General features: G+C 39.1%; 1 protein-coding gene across 1 annotated transcript in view; it reads right to left on the minus strand.

The window, feature by feature from the left end:
* DARS1 (aspartyl-tRNA synthetase 1) overlaps positions 1 to 18,362 on the minus strand; it is a 35,871-nt gene extending 17,509 nt beyond the window's left edge. Inside the window, exons 1-4 of the mRNA XM_039698343.1 lie at positions 18,187 to 18,362; positions 17,187 to 17,244; positions 12,733 to 12,825; positions 7,560 to 7,662 (exon numbers count right to left, since the gene is read on the minus strand). Coding sequence (XP_039554277.1) covers positions 7,560 to 7,662; positions 12,733 to 12,825; positions 17,187 to 17,244; positions 18,187 to 18,258 — 326 coding nt within the window. The 5' untranslated portion in view covers positions 18,259 to 18,362. The remainder of the gene's footprint in view (positions 1 to 7,559; positions 7,663 to 12,732; positions 12,826 to 17,186; positions 17,245 to 18,186) is intronic.
* Positions 18,363 to 22,215: the final 3,853 nt, after the last annotated feature.

Genomic DNA, 22,215 nt, shown 5'->3' on the forward strand with positions numbered 1-22,215 from the left:
TCATTGCTCTGTGTGTTGTTTATGCACAAACTGAGAAGTGGCAGAGCTCTTTTTCTAGGCCACAGACACTCTTCTATGTGTCAGCTGATGCAATTATCTGCAAGATGTGTCTTCACCAGCAGAACAACAAACTGAAGGGAAGTCCTAGGACTGAAGGGGAAAATCAAAACCAGTTCAGCTTGTTTAAACTACATGACTTGTTACTGAAAGATGCAAGATGCTCCAAAGTAATTTCTCTGTGACAGGGGACATCCTAACTGCTCCCCACTAACGGTCACTAATAGTACATTTGAACACCACACACCATCCTGAAAGTCTTCCAAATATATGATATAAAGAATGTGTGCTATAAGCAAACAATAACAAAAGCCTCAAGAGTCAGAAGTCAGAAAAGAATTTGTATGAGCAGTTTTTATTTACACAGTTAAGGTACTGGAGTTTAAACCAGCACTTTTCTACAGATCATCTCACCCTCACTGGAAATATATTTTCACTGTGTCTCTCTGTTAGCTCACAAGAGGCCAAATATCTAAAAATACTACTTTCCTTTTTAGGAAAACTAATGTTACAATTAATCTTTCACTTGTGAGTCCTTCTTGAAAAGCTGCAAGGCACTTTATGCACATCACTTGACCACCTAAGCCCTTGGACAGCAGGAAAGCATCAGACCCCACAATTTAACTGCAAACAGCAAGATGTGAGTGAGGATGTCATCAGACAAGCTGGCCACTGCTAAAAGCAGGAAAGCAAAGAGCCATTAACAACCCTCAACTTTGCAAGGCTGGCACTTTTTTTAGTTTACATAAAAATGTTGAAAAATCTGATGATATGAAAGTAACAACGGAAAATTCAAGAATCAAATTCTCAAAACCTACCAGCGGCACTATAAGTAAATTCCAATTAACTAAAAAATAAAAAGCCAAATTCGAGTATTTCAGCTGATTACACTTTTTTAATGGTAATACTTTCAGGTGATAGAACTTATTAGCTGCTCTAAAGTTAATACAGACAAGGATGCTTCATATGCTTGACTTGCTTAACCATTAGGTAATTCCATGTACTGCATTAAACTCATGAACAGCGTGTTTTTCTGGCACATTTACACTTTGGAAGAGCTACAGCTGCTCAAATCATGACTAAATTTGTACAAAGCAGAGGCTAAGAGCAGGCTTTAAATAAGAATCCATTTAGTTATGGGTGAGCCTCCATTTCCATTAGTTTAGCAGAGGTAACAAATATGAGAAAGGATAATTGAAATGACACTAAGTGCTTCCAAGTACCTTCTATGACAAATGATTCTGTTTGAAACTCCTCACAGACTGTGGAACCAATACAGTGCTTTGGATGTAAGAGAGTGTGATCATCTATGACAATATATGATGCTAAACCAGTAAGAGTAACCATAATTTCCCTTTGCTTTTCAAATGTGTGAATGTTTAAAAGAATTAAAGTTTTACTCTTATGTGAACTTTTCCCTAAAAAGTTTTCTATTTTTCCTGCTTCCTTTTCCATGTCAACATTTTGGCAAATGTCCAGAAAACACTACTAATGACATGAATAGCACTGTCTTCACTGAAAATAGCAGTTTCTAATCTGCTGAATAAAAGCCTTCTCAGTAATAACAGAAAATAATGTTTTAAACTTATTGAAGGAAATTCTCCATGCCATGGAAAAAAATAGTTAAATACAAATGTGCTGTAAGGACTCTTAATTAGATTGGTGATCCCACGGATGAGAACTGTTAGTGAAGTCTGTACAGAGCTCTGATCAGAACATGCAAGGAATTCAAGACATGCAAAATGGTATCAGGTTAAAAATACAGGAAGAAACTGACTTTTACATCACTGAACTGCAATGTTGCTTTGCAAACTTGCACAACTTTAAAACTTTGCATACAGAATAAATTGAGCTTTCCATTTCTACACTGGAATTGCAATTACAACAGGTTTCTTGATCTGGAACATATTTAAATCTGTAGCATTCCTTAGTCACTACATTTGCCACAATTTTAAGATGTATTTCAACTGAGTTCCTAACTGTGTAGGTCTCTGTAACCAAATATTCTCTGTAACCAAAGTAACTGCCTGGGCACGCAAAAGCACTAGGAAGGGTCCTACTGCATGTGACCATCTTTGTATTTATAAACATCCATCATCTCCTCTAAACTTTCAGTTGATAATTAAAAAATGTGCTTTTCCTCATTTAAACTCCACATTTAATCCAGCATGAAAATAAAAGCTTGTGTTTTGAGTTCTGTTTGAACCATGCTCAGCAAGACCTAGAGCTGGAAGTGTCTGAAGTCCACAACACTGCATCAAACATAAACTACAGAAACCTGGAAGGTGCTGCTTTGATCCCAACAGGTAACTCCAAGGATGTGACTGAAATAGCATTTTCAGTTCAAGTTACAACAAGGAACAAGATGTTTTAATAAAATGCCAGTAACTACAGCAAAGCATTCTCCACAGCAGCAGGAATCTAGGTGATTTTTGATAAAATTCCCCTGGGTAACAAAAAGCCCCTTAATACCAACAAAAGTGAACAAGTAGCAGAAAAACATGCCAAAGCATCACCATTTCCATTAAGGACAACAACAGTTATACCTCTAATTAATATTACCAGGGACTAGAAACTAAAGTAGGATGCAAAAGGCATTAAGAAAAGACAAATTACATCTTTACATCGTTTTAATATTTAAGTATATAGACTCATGAAGTCCAACAATAAAAATTTTCTCTTTATAGGAAACTATTTTGTATTTTGTAATGTTCAAAAACAATCAAGATTATAATTTCTAAAGTGTCCACTAGATGCCTTATGTCCCTTTTAATTAGGTGCATGTCTATTAGCCAAGACTTTCTCTTTTAACCACAGGATTGCATTCTTGCAGTCCTTATAACAACATCTTTCATCAACAGCTTCATGTTGCAAGCTGAACCCTATGCTGGCCTCCCAAAGTGAATGACAATCAACATTTTCTTGGTCAAAAGCCCAAAGAATAGGAAGAAATTTGGTTATTTACAGACTTTAAATAGAAAATGTTTACTTCTTCTATACTACCTATACTTATTCTGGCATTTTGTTGTTTTTTCTTCAATACCTTTCTGTAAGAAGACTGCACAAATTACATTAATACATCATTAAATTAAAAATATTAAATAATTGTCTTAATTGGTAATAATCAATGATCCTTTACCTGAATGCCAGTGAAAGTGAAGGCACTGATTTATTTTCAAAAAAGGAGTGCATTTTTAAGTAGTAAAGACTATAAACATTTTGTACTCAACAAGAGCAACTGTAATCCTGTCTGCATAAATAGAGCAAGTATGCATGATGCTCCCTGAAAGAAAATTATCTGACCTTGTATACAAAAAGGCCAGGTAAACACCTGTTCTTGTTATCTTCATTCTAAATGTAATGATTGGTTTCTTATACCAACATTCTAACACTTGGTTGAACCTGGATATCTTCTGGGGAAAAAAGAAGCCAATCTGCTTTTAAAGATTTTAAGTAACAAAATTCACAATGAATTTTTAATAATTTTCACTAAAAACCTACACTTTATTTCCTTTCTAAATTCCTCTAATTTCATCCTCTGTTCACCGCATCCTGTCATACCTTTGTATCTGTAATGTAAAAAACCCCTCTGGCAGAAAACCTTGCATAGCACCACCAGACTGGGATTTAAATCACTCACTACTTTCTCCAGGATAGAACAGTTTTCCTTAGTCTCACAGAAGGCAGATTCGCCTGACCATGTATCATTTCTTCTTGCAACTTCACCATCAACCTTTTCCAATCTAACATGTATTCAGATACAAAGACAACAGAAGTGGACAAAATATTCCAGAATTGCCTAAAACCACGCACATATTACATTAATGCTGTTTTCCAGAAGTCACAGAACTGCTTGGGCCCCTGTCAAGTCAGTTATCTATCACAACCTCACATTTCACTCTGCACTTTTCTATTTATTAATCCTGAACAGCCATAAAATCTGACCAAACAATCACAAATATACAAATTCACAATGAAGAGCATTGATTATTCTAAATGAACCCTGGTTACTACACACTCCTGAATCCCTAGGTACAAATTCACAATGAAGAGCGCTGAAGTGATTATTCTAAATGAACCCTGGTTACTACACACTCCTGAATCCCTATTTACCAGTCCAATTTTTGTGTGTCACTAGCAAATTTAGCTGCAATTTGACGTTCTCCTCCAGTCTTTTGATATAAAAATTATACATAAATGGGTAAAGAAAACATCCTGCAATATCCAGCAGTCTTCCTGGTATTATCAATTTATCTAGCTAAAGAACTTACATATATTTTTCTACATTGTGAATTATTTTCATACAAATTAATAATTTTTCCCCCCTTCATTTTAATCTCTTTGCTGCCTTTTTACTCTCTAGTCTACTACAAAGATCCATCAAGGTACTTCCTGTGCAAGGGCAAATTTTTTGAGCAGCTAAATCAGAACTGTTAACCACCTCTCCCAACTGCTCTATGAGCTCACGTGGCTCTGGCAGAGGGGTGGCGGGAAAGGCTCAAGGCTGAGATAGAAAAGGAGAAAGAAAACCAAAACCAGCCACACCCCATGCTGGATGGAAAAAAGCAGGTTGATGAATTACTAAGATAAATTACTAACTGGCACCTCTAAAAGAGACAATTAACTGTTTCTTTTGTACAGCATCCCTTACAGGACTGGGCTAAATTGTTTTTTCTGATAAAAGACAGAAGAACAATTCCACAGCTGCCAATCCAGAATCTCAACTGGCTCTGTGCTGTTTGTTTTGGAAGTTCAACTTGAAACTTTTCATGGTTAAACTCACAGAAATTTCTTTGTAAACCTGAGTTGAACCACTATAAAGTATCTTTCACTAAAAACTCACATTCTAATGATAATTGTGGTAATTACTGTATGAATGCTGCTGACCACAGAACATTATGAAAGTTCTTGGTTTCCATGTGCCAATATCTGAAAGAGGAACTAGTTTGTTTATAATTTATGAAAATTTGTACAAAAAAGATCATTATTTAATCAACTAAATTAAAAATTCAAGATCCAGAATTCTGCAAACTATTTTAAATGAAGTTGTGGCCACAGTATGAAAATATGTAAAAATAGCACATGGGAAATATAGTTTATATACTATAAATATACAGTGAAAGTATTTAAAAATTTAATTGAAATTGAAGATATTTGAGTTAAATGTTTTCTTCAAAAAATGTGTATTTCCTCATTTAACACGTAGGAAACGAGATGATAAAAAAAGACACTGAGAAAGAGAGGGAAACAGGATAGTTATTTTTAGACATCTAAGCCCAGCCTCATCTGCTAGAAATAATGGGATGACTGCAGAGCAGGTGAAAGCAGGCAGGGAAGTGACTGAGGACAGGCACGTACTGGGGCTCTGCTTCAGGTGCTGCTGACACAGTGACCCCACGTGCACTCACCAGCAGGGAACAGCAGCAGCCTCTGAAGGACAAGAGGCAGCTGCAGTGCCAACAGCAGACAGAACTGGAGGAGATGAAACACTGGAAAAAGTGAGAGCATGGCAGGATATTAATAAAATAGGTTTGTTGGTGGGAAGGAATCCTGAAAAGATGACTGCACTAATGGTGTTAAAAAAACCAAAAGCAAACCCCCAGAAGAAAATCCAGAAGGCTGTACCAGAGTTACACCACTCAGAGAACATGATGATGAGCAGGTAATCATTCAGAAGCACAAATAATAAGGGAAACATGAATGCTACGAATTAAGTGAGACTGAAGTACCAGGATTTGGCTAGCAAATGTTATCCCAAAAAAGGGGCAGAAGGAGAAGTCAATACACAGTACAAACATCATCAGTCTGGCTACTCTGAGAATTCAAGTCTGTCTCATCAAGAGGGAAGATGACAGGGAGTTGGGAAGAACCTAAGGATGAGGTTCTGCCTGATTTAACAGCTCACTGCTGCCAGAAGAGAAAGAAGCTTTACCCTCTCCTGTTTCCAAATACCCTCTTCCACTGCTTACCATTCCTTGTTAGTTCTGGACCTCCATCACCTAATTTAAATCTGGCAGAAAACTAATTGAATAAAAAAAGATTAGTGAATCACAAAAAAACATCACAGAAGGTTTATAAGTGGCAGTCAGCATATGGAAAAATAGAGTAAAGACCAGTTTCCTCTCATGAGTTCCTAACCACAAAGATCTACCAATCATGAAGTGCAAGAAATTCAGCTGTGAAGGGAAGAACCATGAAGAAAACTGAAAAAGAGAGATATTGGAGAGAACTGGAGAAGAGAAGAGCATGCATCACAACTCTAAGAGTTGTTCCAGTGTTCTGCAGCACAAGTTTCTCGAGGGAGTACAGGCAGACTGTTGGGAGTTTTGAGGGAGATGAATTAGGGAACAAGTACATTATACACTTAATTCTTTTCAGAGATTCCAAGCGCTGGAGAGAACAAATCATTTCATGAAGAAACAGAACACTTCACTTTGGCTCCTAAACACCTGTGAACAGCATGTTTCACACTGGCACTGCCAGCGCTGAGCACCGCCAAACAACAAACACTGCTGGTTCTGTTTTCCTGTTGCCCTGAACCCCATCAGCAGAAGCATTATCCCAACCTTCTTAACTTGGCTTCTGGAAGTCTCCACTATAATGAATCTTTCCCCTCCCTGACATATTGAAGGTTGAAGGCTGTAGCACTTTTGCAGCTAATTAGTGGGGGCTCCCTTCCCAGGCATCAGAGTAGTGCCAAGAACTACACAGAAGCAACTCAAGTGCCACATGCTAAACATATTCTGCAGAATTAATCCACATTTCTATTTGTGAACAAGTAGATAGACATGATTAAATCTCTACTGTTAAACACATTTGTCACACAAGCCTATTTATTACAGAACAACCTGAAATTAAAATCTTGAGGCAAACAGAAGAGAAAGGTTATTTTTTATCTTTAGGAACAAAACAAACCAAATAAGTGAATTAAAATTGCTGCAACAAACATTTTTTCAACTGGCAAGTCTAATATTACACCACCAAATTTTTTTTTTTAATTAAAATTTTAGTGCCAAAAATAAGGTGCAGATAAGACTAACCCAGTGCACAGAAGCTACTTTTAATTTCTTCAACTCAGGAAGCCACTTGCAAGATGAGACTTCTTCACATCAGTTCTAAGTGTAAAATGTATTACTACACTGCAAGTCTGGTAGAAGAAAAATGCTGAACATGTGCAGACACACAGCACCACCACACACCAAATGAAGTGTCCCACTAAGCTCAGCTTGCCAGACTTTTTGTTAGCCAGCTTGGAAGAAAATGTAGGTTGTCTATGGCAAGAGAATGCTGCTTCAGCAGTTCAGAATGAATTTCAAGCCTGTTCTCTATTTTATCTTTTGTCAGTATAATGTATTCAAAGCAATAGAGAGCTGACAATTTAAATAACTACATTTTAAAACAAACGAAGCATTGATGTTAATGTGTGAAAATGGTCCCAACCCCTGGGAGTCCTGGTTCCCACCATTGTTTACTCTGACAACAGGATATAATTGCTTACTTACTTGGCAGCAAACTTTACCATCTGCTTGCTTGCATGCTGTCCCACAGCCACAAGAGCCTGGATATTAAACTGCTGCTGACGCAGGACTAAGAAACACTGCTTCCCTGAATACAAAGAGAAACAACACAGGTGTATTAAGGACAAGTTACTCGAGGTCTTTGTGAATGAGAAAAAACTCTTTACTACTTAAATATAAACTGAGCTTTTAAGACTGTGCATCTCCCACCCATCACTGCCCCCCCTCCAAAAAGATGCTTCAAACTCCTCAGCTGTGCATGTACACACACACACACACAAACACTGAGATAAATTAAATAATTGTGCCTTACATCTATAAACATTTGAATGGTCATTTTCTAAAAATAACAGTAAGCCTTCCAAGATAAAGAATACTGAGACAAAAGAAAAACAACAAATCCTAACTTTTAAAGTAACTTTTCCTTCAAGTGCAAGAAATACATCATACTTTTCCTTGTTTCTTTGCTCACAACTACTTCAAGTCTAAACTATTTTTAAATAAGTTCTTTCTCATCTTCTCAAATCAAAGCTGTAGAGTTTACAAAGCTGCTCTGAGAGAACTGGGCTTGATTTTGCACCACAAGGACTAAACCAACAATGATCATTCTATGATACACCACACATTGAGAATGAAGGGGAACAAAAGGAGTATTGAATCTAGTGAATGACAAGAACCTAAAAGACCCAATTAAAAATTCCTGTAAGAGCAATTTATTCATGAACAGCTTAGGGAAAAAGAAGTTAATAGGAATTAATAATAATGTACAAATAACATAGTGCATTTTGTTGACTTTTAAAATGAATATTTCCAAGTCAACAAAGATCTTTCTAATCTGTTTAGCTGACAGTTACAATCATTACATACTTCTTCTCACATCTCTAATAATCATTTATTCCTTAACTTAGTTTAAAGGAAATATGGCAATTTTAAATGCTTCTTCCTAGAGAGAAATTAACAACAAATGTTTCACTGTCAGACCAGTATCTGATAAAAGGCAGCAATGACTTAAACCCCAAGTTCTGACTCAGTCATAACATTTCCATTGAAATGGTGAGAATAGGAAGAAGCCAGAAGTTTTGTTATAGACAGCTACTTCCCTGTTGTTACTGACTTAGACTCTAAACCAATAAACCAACACATACCTAACATGAAAGCTGACACTAAAAAACCAGTTGCAGTTTTCATTTGCAATTATGCAGGTTACCATTCCTGACACATAGCTACAGACAATTTAAGAGTAACAGAAAATAAATACAGAACTCTTGAACACAATCTCATGGAAATAAAAGCAAACATACGGAACTAGTACAAAATATTATTAAATATGAATTATATTTATTGGAAATAACTAATCTTGTCCTACAACAAAAAATACAACAAGATTAATTACATATTTTCAGAAAACAGAGTACAAGTATTTCTGTATTCCAGAGGCTGCAATACCCAATATGATACAGATGCATGTATTTCTTGCAGGCAAACATTAAATAACAGATTTAAATTAGAAAAATACAGGCAGTGTTTCAGATCCAGCAAGTCAACAAAGAAAGTACAGTATGATATGCTGAGTTTCTTTAGATAAGGGAGTCATATCTTACATCTTTGACATCTCTTTACATCTTTGACATCAGTGTTTCTTACTGTGTGGTTGGATACATTATTTCCTAGGAGATAGTATTTGTCTCCATTATTTTAGTAACGAACAATTTAGCAAAATATGATCAAAGTTTCAGCACTGATGTATGAGCTGTTCAAGAAAAAAATGCACAGCTGAATACAGCTACAATGTAACTCAACTATAAGACAGGGAAATAATGAAACGACCTGCTACCACAGAATAGCCTGGGTTGGAAGGGACCTTTAGGGGCCATCCAGTCCAATCCCCTACAAGCAGGGACATCTTCTCCAAGCCCAGCTTGCTCAGATCCTCATCCAAAAGTCTGGTGGTTGTACTTGATCCCAAACTCTGGAAGTCTGATGAATATCTGCGTTATAAAAGGGCTCAAATGTCTTTGCCATGAGTAACAGTGGCCGTTTCCATGAAGGCAGAGGATGTTTTGCAGAATGCAACCACTTCTAATCACACAGAAGATAAGTGATCAAACGGACCTCACTCACAGGGCTGGTTAAAATATCCCAGCCACAAAGATTACAAGAGGGAAGAGAACTTTTCCTGAGAGAGATGAAGGCATTCAAAATAAAGTATCAAAAAGACCAGCCATAATCAAATCTAGCTCATGCTTAGAAGCCTTTCCAGATCAAGAGATGTGAAAAGGAAGCATCTGAGTAAGAAAAGATTTGGACAATGGGATCTTCTTTATGTGTTTTAAAATACTCATGCAGGGTTTAGGTAAAAAGTACAGCACCAAATTTACACACTTTCCACAGTAAATTACTCTAAGTTCCTATTAAAAAAACCTATACTATGTCCCACAAAAATGCTTAAAAGACAAAAAGTTCCAAAAAAAATTTGGTTAAAAACATCTGACATGGTACCAACAGTAAACTACTCTAAGTTACTATTAAAAAAACCCCATACCATGTCCCACAAGAATGCTGAAAAGACAAAAAGTTCCAAAAAAAATTTGGTTAAAAACATCTGACATGGTAAAATGCACAGAATGTTCAGGCACTGAACAAATAAGATGATTCCATCAAAAATAAGCACATCAACCAACCAGTAATCCACCACCTGTGTTGGATGAAAGTACCAAATCACACAAGACCTTATGAAAGAAAAGGATAGAGGGAAGTAACATGTACAGAGTAAAAAAATGTTGGTTATACAAATTAAATGATGGTTACTTACATTTGCCAGCAAAGAGAACAATTTACATGGTTTATTAATTAAATTTGGCCCAATATTTAAATTGCTCTTGGTGGAATTCTTATTTTCAGATGTTTCCTAGACCTTTGGATTAATAACCCAAAATCTATTTTCAGGTCCCAGCTGCCTGGCCAAACCCAGACCAGTTTCTCAAGGGCTTTTCAATGATAAACGTGATCACTAGATTAGGCTGGCTTTAAAATAAGGCCAGAAATAACATTTATTCAATCTATGATACAAACCACAGGGCCCTGTGCACTTTAATTTTAGTACAACCCACAGAAATTCCCAACACCCCATTCTTTACACATCCTTCAGTTAATTTCCATCAGACTCTATGAGTGACTTGCTATAGGATACAGCTGGAATCTGCAGTTGTTCCCATTAATTTTTTTTGGTTTATTGGTCAGAACTAGACAGGGTTAAATAAAGGCTACACTGGTTATTTAGGAGTCAAATTCAAGTTTCTGAGAAAAACTAAAGCTTGTTTTTGTGAATGATTTTCCTGTTTCCTGCAAGGCTTTCCTTTCCACAGTGGCAGGAATAGTGCCATGTTTTGTGTGGGAAAGGCTAATATTACTTTTTACTCTTAAACATTTGCTTTTCTTGTAAGATTCTTTCCCCAAAGCTTAAGTAAACAAGCATATGGCATTCCCTAGCAGCACTCCCTGAATGTCAGAATTGTTCTGTGTTGTCAGACCAAGAGGAAACAAGAGACACTATCAATAAATTCAGATCATTCATGGCCGTGATCAATTCCTTTTGCTTTCATTATTGAGGTTGTGTTAAAGAGTTTTGAAAATAAGCACTGTTTTTCCACCAAAAACAAAACTGAAGGATTACAACAGCTTCTTTCAAGTTCATATTGCCTTGTTACAGAGATGTTTGAGTGTTTTTGACATGAATGTATGTATCATACAAGATCATATCAATATATTACAGAGAGCAATCAAAAACCACAGAACTTTACATTGCTTTTCATATGCTTTCTGCACAGGTACCTGCTTCTAATATCCTGAATTCTGTTAATAGCCTGAACTCTTCCTAATTGAAAAAAAGAAAAAAAAAGCCATAAGGATACTCTCATTTATATAATGATAGTAACAACAGTAACATTTAAAGCAGATGGCGTGTCTTCTGTCTGAACAACTTCATGATGTAATGACCAAGGCTTTCACAGCTTTTAGAGCTGACAATTTCTTTAATTAACTGAGAGATTTCCATTACAAAATTACTGAGGAAATTACAGAGTATTCTTTAAATTTAAAGATTCTAATACAAATTAAAATGTGCATCATATGTATGTATTTTAATGCAGTTTCTTATTTTAACCGACCGCAGCACAGACACTCATTAAGAGGGACATGTTTTAAGAAAATGGATTCTCAAAAAGAGAAATGAATCTGGTATCTTGATGATATTCTGTACTGGATTCTCTCCCCTAATTTGCATCACTCCCAATTTTAAGACTACTGTTAAGTTTCATTTGTGAAGATAATTTCTTCAAGCTTTTTGTTTTTTTCAATTCTTGGAAATACAAGTTATTTATATCTACAGAGCTGCCAAACATAACTGAAACCAGCACAACAGTTGTCAGCATCTGATGTCAACTGCAAGGGCCAAAGCCTATTGAAGTTTGCATATGGCAACCTGGTCTCCAGAGGGAACTTCTGATCCCAGGGAAGAAATATGGCTGTCAGACAGCCAAGGGTAACAGCCCACACTGCTGAGAATCCACAAAAGGGTTTCCCTTTTGTCTTGCTAAAGAAAGATGATGCTTCTTATTGAAGTCTGAATCGATATAATTAGATACAGGTAATAAAAAGTAAATTTTGGAATTTTAACAGATTTTTGTTTCCTGTCAAAGAAGAGGTGTGGTGAAAACATACATGTGCAGCAGAAGAAATATGACCTGTCTGACAACAGATACATTTATAATACAAGTATGTTTCACTGTAGAAGCTTAGAAGTGTTTATTTATCTATCTACAACTATTAACACCTTAAGGAGAATGATGACATTTTAAAATGACTATTATTTACAACTGTCCATATATTATTTGGCAATACAGTAAAAAAAAATTTCACTTTAACTACAATGTGATTTCCACACAGCTAAAACCAAAATCTTCTTTTCCCTTTTGGGAAAAATTGAGGTGGAAAAAGAGAAAAGAACCAGTCAAAGTAACATTGAGGCAACCCTGAGTAACCAGGTGTCAAAGTTTTCTTGAATGCAAGACATAAGCAACAGGTCATGAAACGAAAATAAACATTAAGGTTGTACTAATGAAATGAGGAAATAAAACCAAAAACCCTGGAGGCCTCTCACCTTTAGCTCTGCTGGTGTGAATTCTGCCACGAACCCAAACCTCCTGATCAGCCTTCTCCAGTGTCAAGTCTTTTATGCGAACCAAAACTCGATCTGAATTACAGAAAAAACCACACATCTTAAAACAGTTTTTCACTTCAAACTCCAAATGCACTTTCTATCATTGCTATTGATAAAATTGATAATAAATCCAAAACATTGTTTTGTATCAACGGCATAACTGACTTACTGAAAACACACAAAATCCCATTTCCTTTCTTAGTGACTTGTACTTGATGCAGTAGCTTTAAATTGTTCATTTTTTGACTCACACAGGGTCAAACTGCACTTTACCAACAGCAAGACTCACTGCAGTTCACGGATGGCAGCACCCAGCATGACTAAACTGGCTTTGATAGGACTTCACTGCACTACCTGCACTTATTAGTCTGAACTTCTGCTGCCTAAGGGATGTGTGCCCTGCTGCACTGTGCAGGGTCAAAGCTGCCAGGCTGAACCCAGAAAAACAAAGGCTCAGAGAGTACACGACTATTCTCTGTATCTATCTTACATAGGTAGGATGAATATAACTGTAAAATAACTAGTATTTAAAATAAAGAACAGAAAGAAATCACAAATAAATGTACACTATAAATTTAAAAATATTTATTTTTATTAAAACAACAGCATTTTGGAGCAATGACAGTATTACTGTATTGAATGGATAACATCCATTTTAAAAGAATCTCTCTGACAACCTGATCAAGCACTACCATCACTGTCAGAACCAAGACTGATCAGAAGAATCCTTCAAATCCAATGTAGCTGCAAAGCTAGATAACAACAACAATTGCATGGCTTGGAAAGAACAGAATTTTGGATAGCAGAGGGGAGAAAAAGTTATCAAGGAAAATACTTTTAAATAAACCAGGACTTTTAAAATTTATACAACCATTACATCCTAATATCATGCTAGGTGCATGCTGGTATTCCTTGCATGATTCTTTCCTCATAAACTTCTCCCTCATTTCAAACATTAAATCTGCCAAGACACTTACACTGTAGTCTTTTCCTGACAGAACTTTTCTAAAGTTTTGGGAAAGAAAAACACAACAACTTTTGCTCCAGATTACCATCTGCTGCTCTGGACTCCTTCCTTCTGTCTCTGAATACCAGTCACAGCTTGCCCTGCAAGCCTATTATTCTGCACTGGGGATTCTAGTGGATTGAAAACTTTTATTAGCTGATGTCAGGGCACTGCAGCTTTCTTCACAGATACATATCAAATCCAGAACAGAATGGAAGTGCACAGAGAAATGTGACAGGAAATTGACTCAAATATATTCATTAAGTGTGGGTCTGCTGGGGAAGGGAGAAATGGGAATTAGGATGTTATCCTCTGCCAGCAATTTCTGATATTCAAACTCTGTGTAGTGCTATAGGAAACATTCAACCATCACAATCCACAACCTTCAGCATTTCTAAGAGTTGATATTCAGACAGTCAAAATTACCTCCGTCAACTTGAAACTGTATTGGTACAAAGTCAAAACATTTTCTAGGTGGAAGAATAAAGACGGAAGGAGGTGTTACAGCTTTCACGGATCCTCAGTGTTTCATGAGCCATCTGCACTAGATAAATATTTTTTAAAGTATTTTGGACACCCAACAGTTCATGTTTCACCAAGGGTAAACAAGACGTATTTAGCACTAAAATTGTTATATGGTATTAATTATTAGAAACTATTTCACCTTTCATAAAAAGGGTAATAAACAATATCCACAAGGTGACATCATAAAGCCCATTCTTCCAACAGCAGATCACAAAATCACAGGATAGATGAAGCTGGCAGGAGTCTCTGGAAGTCATCCCACCCAATGCCATGCACAAGCAGGGTAGCATAGAGCCAGCTGTCTGAGATCATGCTCTGATGGTTTTTTTAGTATTCTCAAGAAGGGAAACTCTTCCTGGGAAACCTGTACCAATCCTTGGTCACCCTCGCAGGAAAAAAAAAAATTCCTGATGTTCACTGTGCCCATTGCCTCTGTTCCTATCACTGAGCTCCTCTGCAATGAGCTGCATGTAGCAACTATGCCACTTTGCTTCCCTCCTGACACTGCCCAAATCCAGTTCTTTTTTCCCTTAATGTATAGCCCAATCTGTCCTTTTTTTCTCTCAGAAATCCAACCTCTTCTAAACATAGGAGGAGAGGATAAAAGTTAAAAAAAACTGTGTGGGATACATAAAACAATACTTTTTCATCTCCAGACCCCATTCTCTTCCTGTCACATCAACCTGTTTACCAAGATAATTTATCTTGCATCATGGAATTTAGAACACTATGATCAATATTTGTGCTCTGTGCAGTGCCAGCATCTTCAAAGTACTGGAAAAATTTGAAAAAGGCAAGTTTTACATAAAAAACTGAAAATCAAAAGCAATATTAGATGAAAGCAGCTTCCAGGGAAGGGATGTGAGATAATGGGTCTGAAGGGGAAAAAAAAGGAATGGCCAAAAATGGAGTTTTACTAGCAATCATAGCCTCAAGCTAGCAGGAAGGACTTAAAGACCTGACATGACAGGAGGCAAGAACATCAGATAGCCAGGGCAGCCAACTAAGTAGAAGAAAGACTCAAGTGGGCCAAGAAAGAAGGCACAGGTGTGTGTGTGTGTGTGTGTGTGTGTGTGTGTGTGTGTATCTCATCCTCCTGTGAAGCCTCTGACAGGAGCTCTCCCTGGCAGGAACAATTGAATCTGTAAGTGAAAGTGCGTTAGTCTCAAGGAAGGGACTAGGCTGATCTTCAGCTTTTTTGTTATATGCATTTTATTCTTTATTTTTATCTAATTTTGGTGTTCTGGATAACCACTTTCTAAAAAATACAGAACAGCAGGAGTGCCATACATTGCATTTTAAGCCTAATGGAAAACTCAACATTGCCCACACACTGAGAAGTTTTTTTAAACAAGGATGAAAGGTCAAGGGGACAACACAACTAAATATGACACTCAGCCTTTTTCACATAATTTCCTGTAGCTTTCACCATTTTCCTTCTCAAAATACTTTTTTTTTCTACAGTACTTTTGAGTGTTTCTTTTGAATATGAGACAGTTGGCCTTTCTCCACGAAAGCAGGACTTGATCTGCCATCTCAATCTGCCAGCTCAGGTCCCCCACACAGTTATTTGCTCTGGGATGCAAATCCAGGAGAGGAAACACAGAGCTGGGCTGCTTCCAATGTGATTTCAACTCCAGTTCCCTTTCTCTGGCAGCCAGAATGGATTTTATTCAACAATCACTGCTAATGCAGTCTGCTGATTTGTCTGTCCTGTTTCATTCTTGATATAAAGCTCCCCTTCAGTTGTTTTCAACCTTTGAGTGCTCTTGTGACTGCTTCTCTTCCCTACATTCTGCATTCCCTTTCTAAAGGGGCACCAACCAAAACAACCACTCAAAGGAGAAAAAAAAATCACCTAATCACAGATGATGTTACTGTTTTACATTTTACTGTGAAGAAGCTACAAGAAGCCAGTCTGTTACTTTCCCTCATTAACGTTTCATGCACTGAATTTAATACAAGGTTAATATTCCTTGGGATACTGGCCTGGGAGATTGCTCTCTAGCTGCTAAGTTTTCCTGAATCCCAATTCCCCAACAGGAGAAAATCAGAATTTCCTAAATTCTGTGACCGATAAAACCCATAAATATTAATATCCAATATTAATAGATTTGGTGCCCATATTCAGGAGAAATGGAAGGCTGCACAGGCAGACAGATCATACTCAGAGAGCACTGCTGTAATAAGTCACAGCAGAACTTACTTCAAACACAGAAAAAAATCTGACATCTCAGGACTCAGCACATTACAACTGACAATAATTTAATAATTTTAAAAATAGTCTGCAGTGATGAACAGACACAAAACTGACAAACTGTTTAAGGCACGGTCCAGGCAAGGGCAAAAACTGAGATTCCTCTCAATCCAGAGCTGAGTTCCAATACTCAACCATACTCATGATTTTTTTTTTCTTCCCTCCAATCTCAATTTCCTGTTCTGACTTGTGTCCATGACCTCCAGTCCAAGTACCACACACCTTCAAAGCCTGGCCTTATCTTCCCTACACCCTCCCATTAAGCAGATTTAAACTGTAAGATCATCCCACAGCTTCCTGTTCTGCAGGCTGCAGAAGCCCAGCTCCCTCAGCTGCTGTGCTCCACTCCCCTGGTAGCTCTCCACTGGACTGGATCCAAAATGTTAATGCCTTCCTTGCCCTGGGAGCCCAAAACTGGACACGGCACTGCAAATGCAAGTGTCTCACAATGTATCCCAATAAGGGGGGGAAATGCCAGTGGAATTTGAATGAAAAGGTTTGGTAAATGATTTCTCAAGGAATATTGAAGATACTTGGTAGGTAACTTCTTTTTTCCTTCTTTCCCTCCCCCTCTCTTGCAAAACCTTTTTTTCCTTTTCAACTGACCTGGTTTGTCTTGGGATTGTATCATTGATGACACTCCATATCTTTCCTTAGCATAGTCCTAGAATGGAGGTGAGAAACACATATCAAAGAAGCACACACAAAAAAACTGAACAACATCATCACAGAGTTAACTGAGGGAACACAAAATAATTAGCAATAATATTAAAAAAATGCATTTTGGACTCATAAGAGATACAAAAGGGAGAGAAGACAATTGTGGCTGGGATGAAAAAAAATAATTCCAGCAACACCAACCATACATGATGATGACTACTTGGTACACAAAAAGTTAGTGTCATTATCTCTACAAAGACCCTACTCAATAAATATTTGAGTCCTATGTTAGAGAGATTAAATATTTCCTTCCCATATTCAGGCACACTGAATTGTCACAGGCCGGAGGAACTGAACTATTAACAAAATCCTCCAGGTAAGGCACAGAGGAAAGCAATTTTCATCAAAATATCACAATTATGGTTTCCCATTCATTTCCAAACAAAATCCCTTGGTTTATTTATTTTATTCTATTCAATATGTGAACCAAAGTTCCTGCTAAACACTTTATTTGGGGAGGGTCTTTGCTTGTCCACTTTTGATGAATTATGGCGTATTTGTAACTTTAGGGGAGCCACCAATACTTGCATTTCCTTATTGCTGATGCAACAATAAGCAAAAATTACAACAAAATGAACTGATGCTGATTTTTAGTACTTTGTTCTTCTTGAAGAAGCACAGGCCTACAGTTTATCTGCACTGCTGTGTGATCTTCACTGACAAGGCAGAAGCACCTGCCAGGCCAGCAGGAGCAGCCCAGGTGCTCCTGGGGCGAGCAGAGCTCTTCAGGGAACCACAGGGCCCGGCGAAGGGGGAGCGGGGGGACAGGCAGGGTAAAGCCAGAGGCAGCTGTGCCCCCGGGCTCGGCCAAACCCCGCCTGGGCCCAGCCCCTCCACCCCGGGGAGCCTCAACAGCGCGCCCGCCGCGTTCCCTGCGGAGACCCACATCAGCCGCCGACGAGTCCTCGTTCTCCGGGCGGCGGTCCTGGCCCTGCCCGCGGCCGGCGGCGCTCGGCATCCTGCGGCGGCCCTCACGCTCCCTCACGCTGCCTCACGGCACAGCCCCGCACACGCCGCGCCGCTTCCGCGCGCCCGGCTCTCGCGAGAGCGCCGCGCCCGCCCCTGCCCCGCCCGGCGCCGGCCGAGCGTATCGCGAGAGCTGCCCCCGGCGCGCGCTGCCCTCAGGGCGGTTCTGCTCCCCTCAGCGCCGTCCCCTCAGGGAGCCGCCCCCAGCCTGGCGGTCTGGGTACTGCCAACGCGCTGCAGGCGAATGCTGCTGGGCTGGGCAGGGCTGAGGCAGGGTGGGTGTGGTCCTCGCTCGCCCTGCTCCAGAGTCCATCGCATTGTGGCCGGAGGTAACATCAGAGAGTCACAGAATTGTTTGGGTTGAAAGGCGCCTCTGGATATCGCTCAGCCCACCCCCCCACCAATGCAGGGTTACCAGGAACGTGTCCAGGTGGGTTTGGGATGTCTCCAGTGAGGGAGACTCCACGACCCCCCTGGGCAGCTGTTCAGTGCTCTGGCACCCTCAGTGTAAAGTTCTTTCTTGTCTGCACATGAAACTTTTTTTTTTACCTCATGGCCAGTGCTCCTCGTTCTGCTGCTGGGCACCACCGAAAAGAGTCTGGCACCATTCTTTTGGCACCCACCTTGAAGATATTATATGCATATAAACATGTTGGACTGTGAGGTGGCCAGCTAATAAGTGTGAAGCCAAATCAAAATGCACTTTTGTTCTATTATGCCAGCAAACGTGGCTTCCCAGCACTTATCCTGGTAGCAGCAGTTCCAAGCTCTTGCCCAATGACCCTCTTTATAAATAGCTGTTTATTAGTGAGCTACAAGTAGGTCTGGTAGTTTTGAGAGGATGAGCAATAGTGCAAATGCAGGTGTTTCCCTCCAGCTGGGTGCTTGCTTGGAGCAATGCTACAGCTCTGAGCCAGGGCTGGCTGCAGGTGCCAGCTCTGAAATGACAGAAATCAAAGCTGGATGCAGCTGGCGAATCTATAGGTTGTTTATTTATGTGCAGGGCAAGAAAGAGTTAGCGGTCCTGATTTAAATTCTAGGTTTGAATTTTCACATTTGACTAACTAATCCCTTTTGCGGTATCGATTAGAGTTCTTCATTTCCTGTCCTACAGTTGTTTATTTTGCAGCATTTTGTACTGTATTGGTTCAACATCTCTTCTCGTGGGAATCCCCTTGCAAAGTTCCCCTTATGCCTCTGTCTCAGAGAATTATCACTTCACCATGAGACCGCACAGCTTTCACAAAATCCTTTCTTCTCATGCACTGTTGAAAAGAATTAAGATTCAGTGACAGAGAAGGCAAATCACTGTCAGTTTTCATTCCTCACCACAAGAAACGAAGTTCTGATGGCGGGGTATTGTGTATTGTGCTTAAATGCTACTGTAACAGCAACAAAGCACGTGTGTTCCTCTGTGTCGGTTGTGTCTCTTGTTACCTGTCACGTAGAACCACTGCTCAACCTGAACCTGAACTAACAGACAGATGCAAATCTTGTGCCTCACCACGGAGCAGACGGTACCACCTGCACGACGAGGTGCTCTGTAATTCTTGGCATTTCACCGACTTTGCTGTGAAATTCAATCAAAAGGAACCAGCCCTGTAACCCTTCTTGCTGTGCTGGGAGCCTTCCAATGGTGACTAGCATGAGTATTTCCTCTCATGGGCAAATAACCTGAAGGTGGTTCTGAAGGAAAAACCCTTTAATATAATGAGGGTGTTAACTGAAAACAAAACACGGCCTTTTAAAGGGCACTGTGGCTAATTATTCCATTGCCAAACTTCCAGAAAAAGCATTTCGCAGAATTCATGCTCTCAGGTCATTTGTGCAGGGTCCCTTTGCCCTGCAGTGTGGAAACAGGTTTTTTTTGAGCAAAAATCTGTAGTACACTGAAATTAAGAATAATTTAGTATATGGCTAAATAAACCCCTCAAAATCCTCCACTCAGCTTGGGTATGCAGCTAAAAAAGTGTTTTCCACCTCACCGAATTGATTAGGAATGCCCTGTGAGGAACGCGAACCATCAGGTGCGGCAGCACCTCCCGTTCCTCTGCGCGGGCAGTGCCAGCCGGGCGCTGGGGCAGTGCCTGCGCTCAACCTGGGCACGATGAGTGCCCGCAGAGCCCAGCCCAGCCCAGCCCGCCCGGGAGGCGCAGGGGGAGCGGCCAGAGCTGTCCCCAGGGGCCTGGCCCGGGATTAGCACATGGAAATGACATCACCCACAGCCAATCGGGGGGCCCCGGGGGTGCAGCTGGATGGAGGCCATCCTCCACTTAAGTAACAAGACATGACATACCATGTGCTAATGCTAAATAATTTATCCCTCAGGCATATAGTGAATTGCAAAGCCAAGCTGAGGCCTGGTCAACAGTTTGTAGTTTAAATTAAAATTGGCTTTCCCATCTTCGAGGAAGGGAGGGGGTTGTCAACTGTTGTGATGAAAAGGGGAATGTAGAAAATCTCTTTTTTTCTCTTCGCTTCACTTCTTTCCCTGTTACAATTTGATCTTATAAAAACACTTTTCAGTGATTTTGGAGTTGTATCCCGCATATCTCTATTATATGAAGGAAATTCATAGAGGAAGGTTTAAGATGTTGTGAATAATTATTTTTGATATATCCCCTGAAACTTAGGCTTTAGCACCTGTAATATCATAAACCAAAGCTATTCCAAGATTTAGTTATATGTGTTTCAAGTTACAAATGGTATGTGGGTGTTTCCACAGCAGAGCCATAAATTAGTCTTGTTAGGAATCCAGAGGCAATTGCTGCTGCTCGGGCCCAGCCTGATCAGGATGCTGGAGCCAGCAGCACACAGAGGTGGGTGTGATGTTAAACCACAGCTGATGCCTGCTGAAACAAGCCTTTCCAACTTAGCTGTGCAGCTAAGCTTGGCCAAACCTTTGACATTTGTTAAAATAGTTAGCTGACTTTACTAAAACATGCTAAACAACAACTGAAACCACAAGAAGTTAAAGTAGTCAGCTCTTTCCATAACCTTTCCTTATACAGCATCTTACAAAAATGGTAAAATGGTAAAAATGGCTCAAACATTCTTTAATCTTCCAGTATACTATTGGCCAGGAAATCAAAAGTTGCAATATGCACAGTGTTGTTAGGGAGGAGATAGGAATCACCTTCAAATTATTTTAGAAGATAAAATTAAAACAACCTCTGCCCTATGGAATAAATCAGAACATATTTACCTAGTCTCTGCTTGTTTGGCAAGTTAAAACCTAGAGAGCATGAAGTGGTGCAGAGATAAAAAGAGCATGTGGGGAAAAAATACAGAACAAATTGGTAGTGTCTCTGAAAGGTCTTCGGGGAATTCAGCTTTATTGCCACAATAGCACACTTTTTCGTGTGCAGTTACTTGTTGTCATGGAAATGGATTTTGAAGATTTCTCCTATTTGGGATGCTGCAAAGCATGCTTAATTTAATTAAGAGGTTGCCTTTGATTTTGTCCTTTCCATATTTGTTTACTTATCCAGGTTCTTGTATGATTGTCAGGCCAGTATCCAAATTTGCCTTAGATAACAAAAAGAAAAAAAAAACCATGCCACTGAAGAAAAAAAAATGCAGGAGCAGCTAAAGTATTAATATATTATTTATTTTGTAGGTTATGTAAGTTCATAGTGTGCCTTCTGTGACAGGGAAAGCTCTTCTATTAATAATTTCAACCTTGGCAAAAGTGTATTTTTGTAATTGATCATTCTCTTTTTGCTAAAACATTTGTACAATGAATAACAAAGCCTTTGCATCTAGATCCAAGTAGGAACAAAATTTGGCAAATCCAATTCCTTCCTGGATTTTCGCAGCTCTACTTCCTTTAGGAAGTTTTTAGTCAATGGGAAACAAAGGCTTATTGAAAGGATTAAAGTTGCAACTATTCTCTTTGTTTTAGAGCTTCAGTCACGGCTTTCCTCTAGTAAACAACACTTGCAATTAA

This window comes from Passer montanus, unplaced genomic scaffold (assembly GCF_014805655.1).
Source record: "Passer montanus isolate IOZ18808 unplaced genomic scaffold, ASM1480565v1 scaffold1, whole genome shotgun sequence".
Classification (NCBI taxonomy): Eukaryota; Metazoa; Chordata; class Aves; order Passeriformes; family Passeridae; genus Passer; species Passer montanus.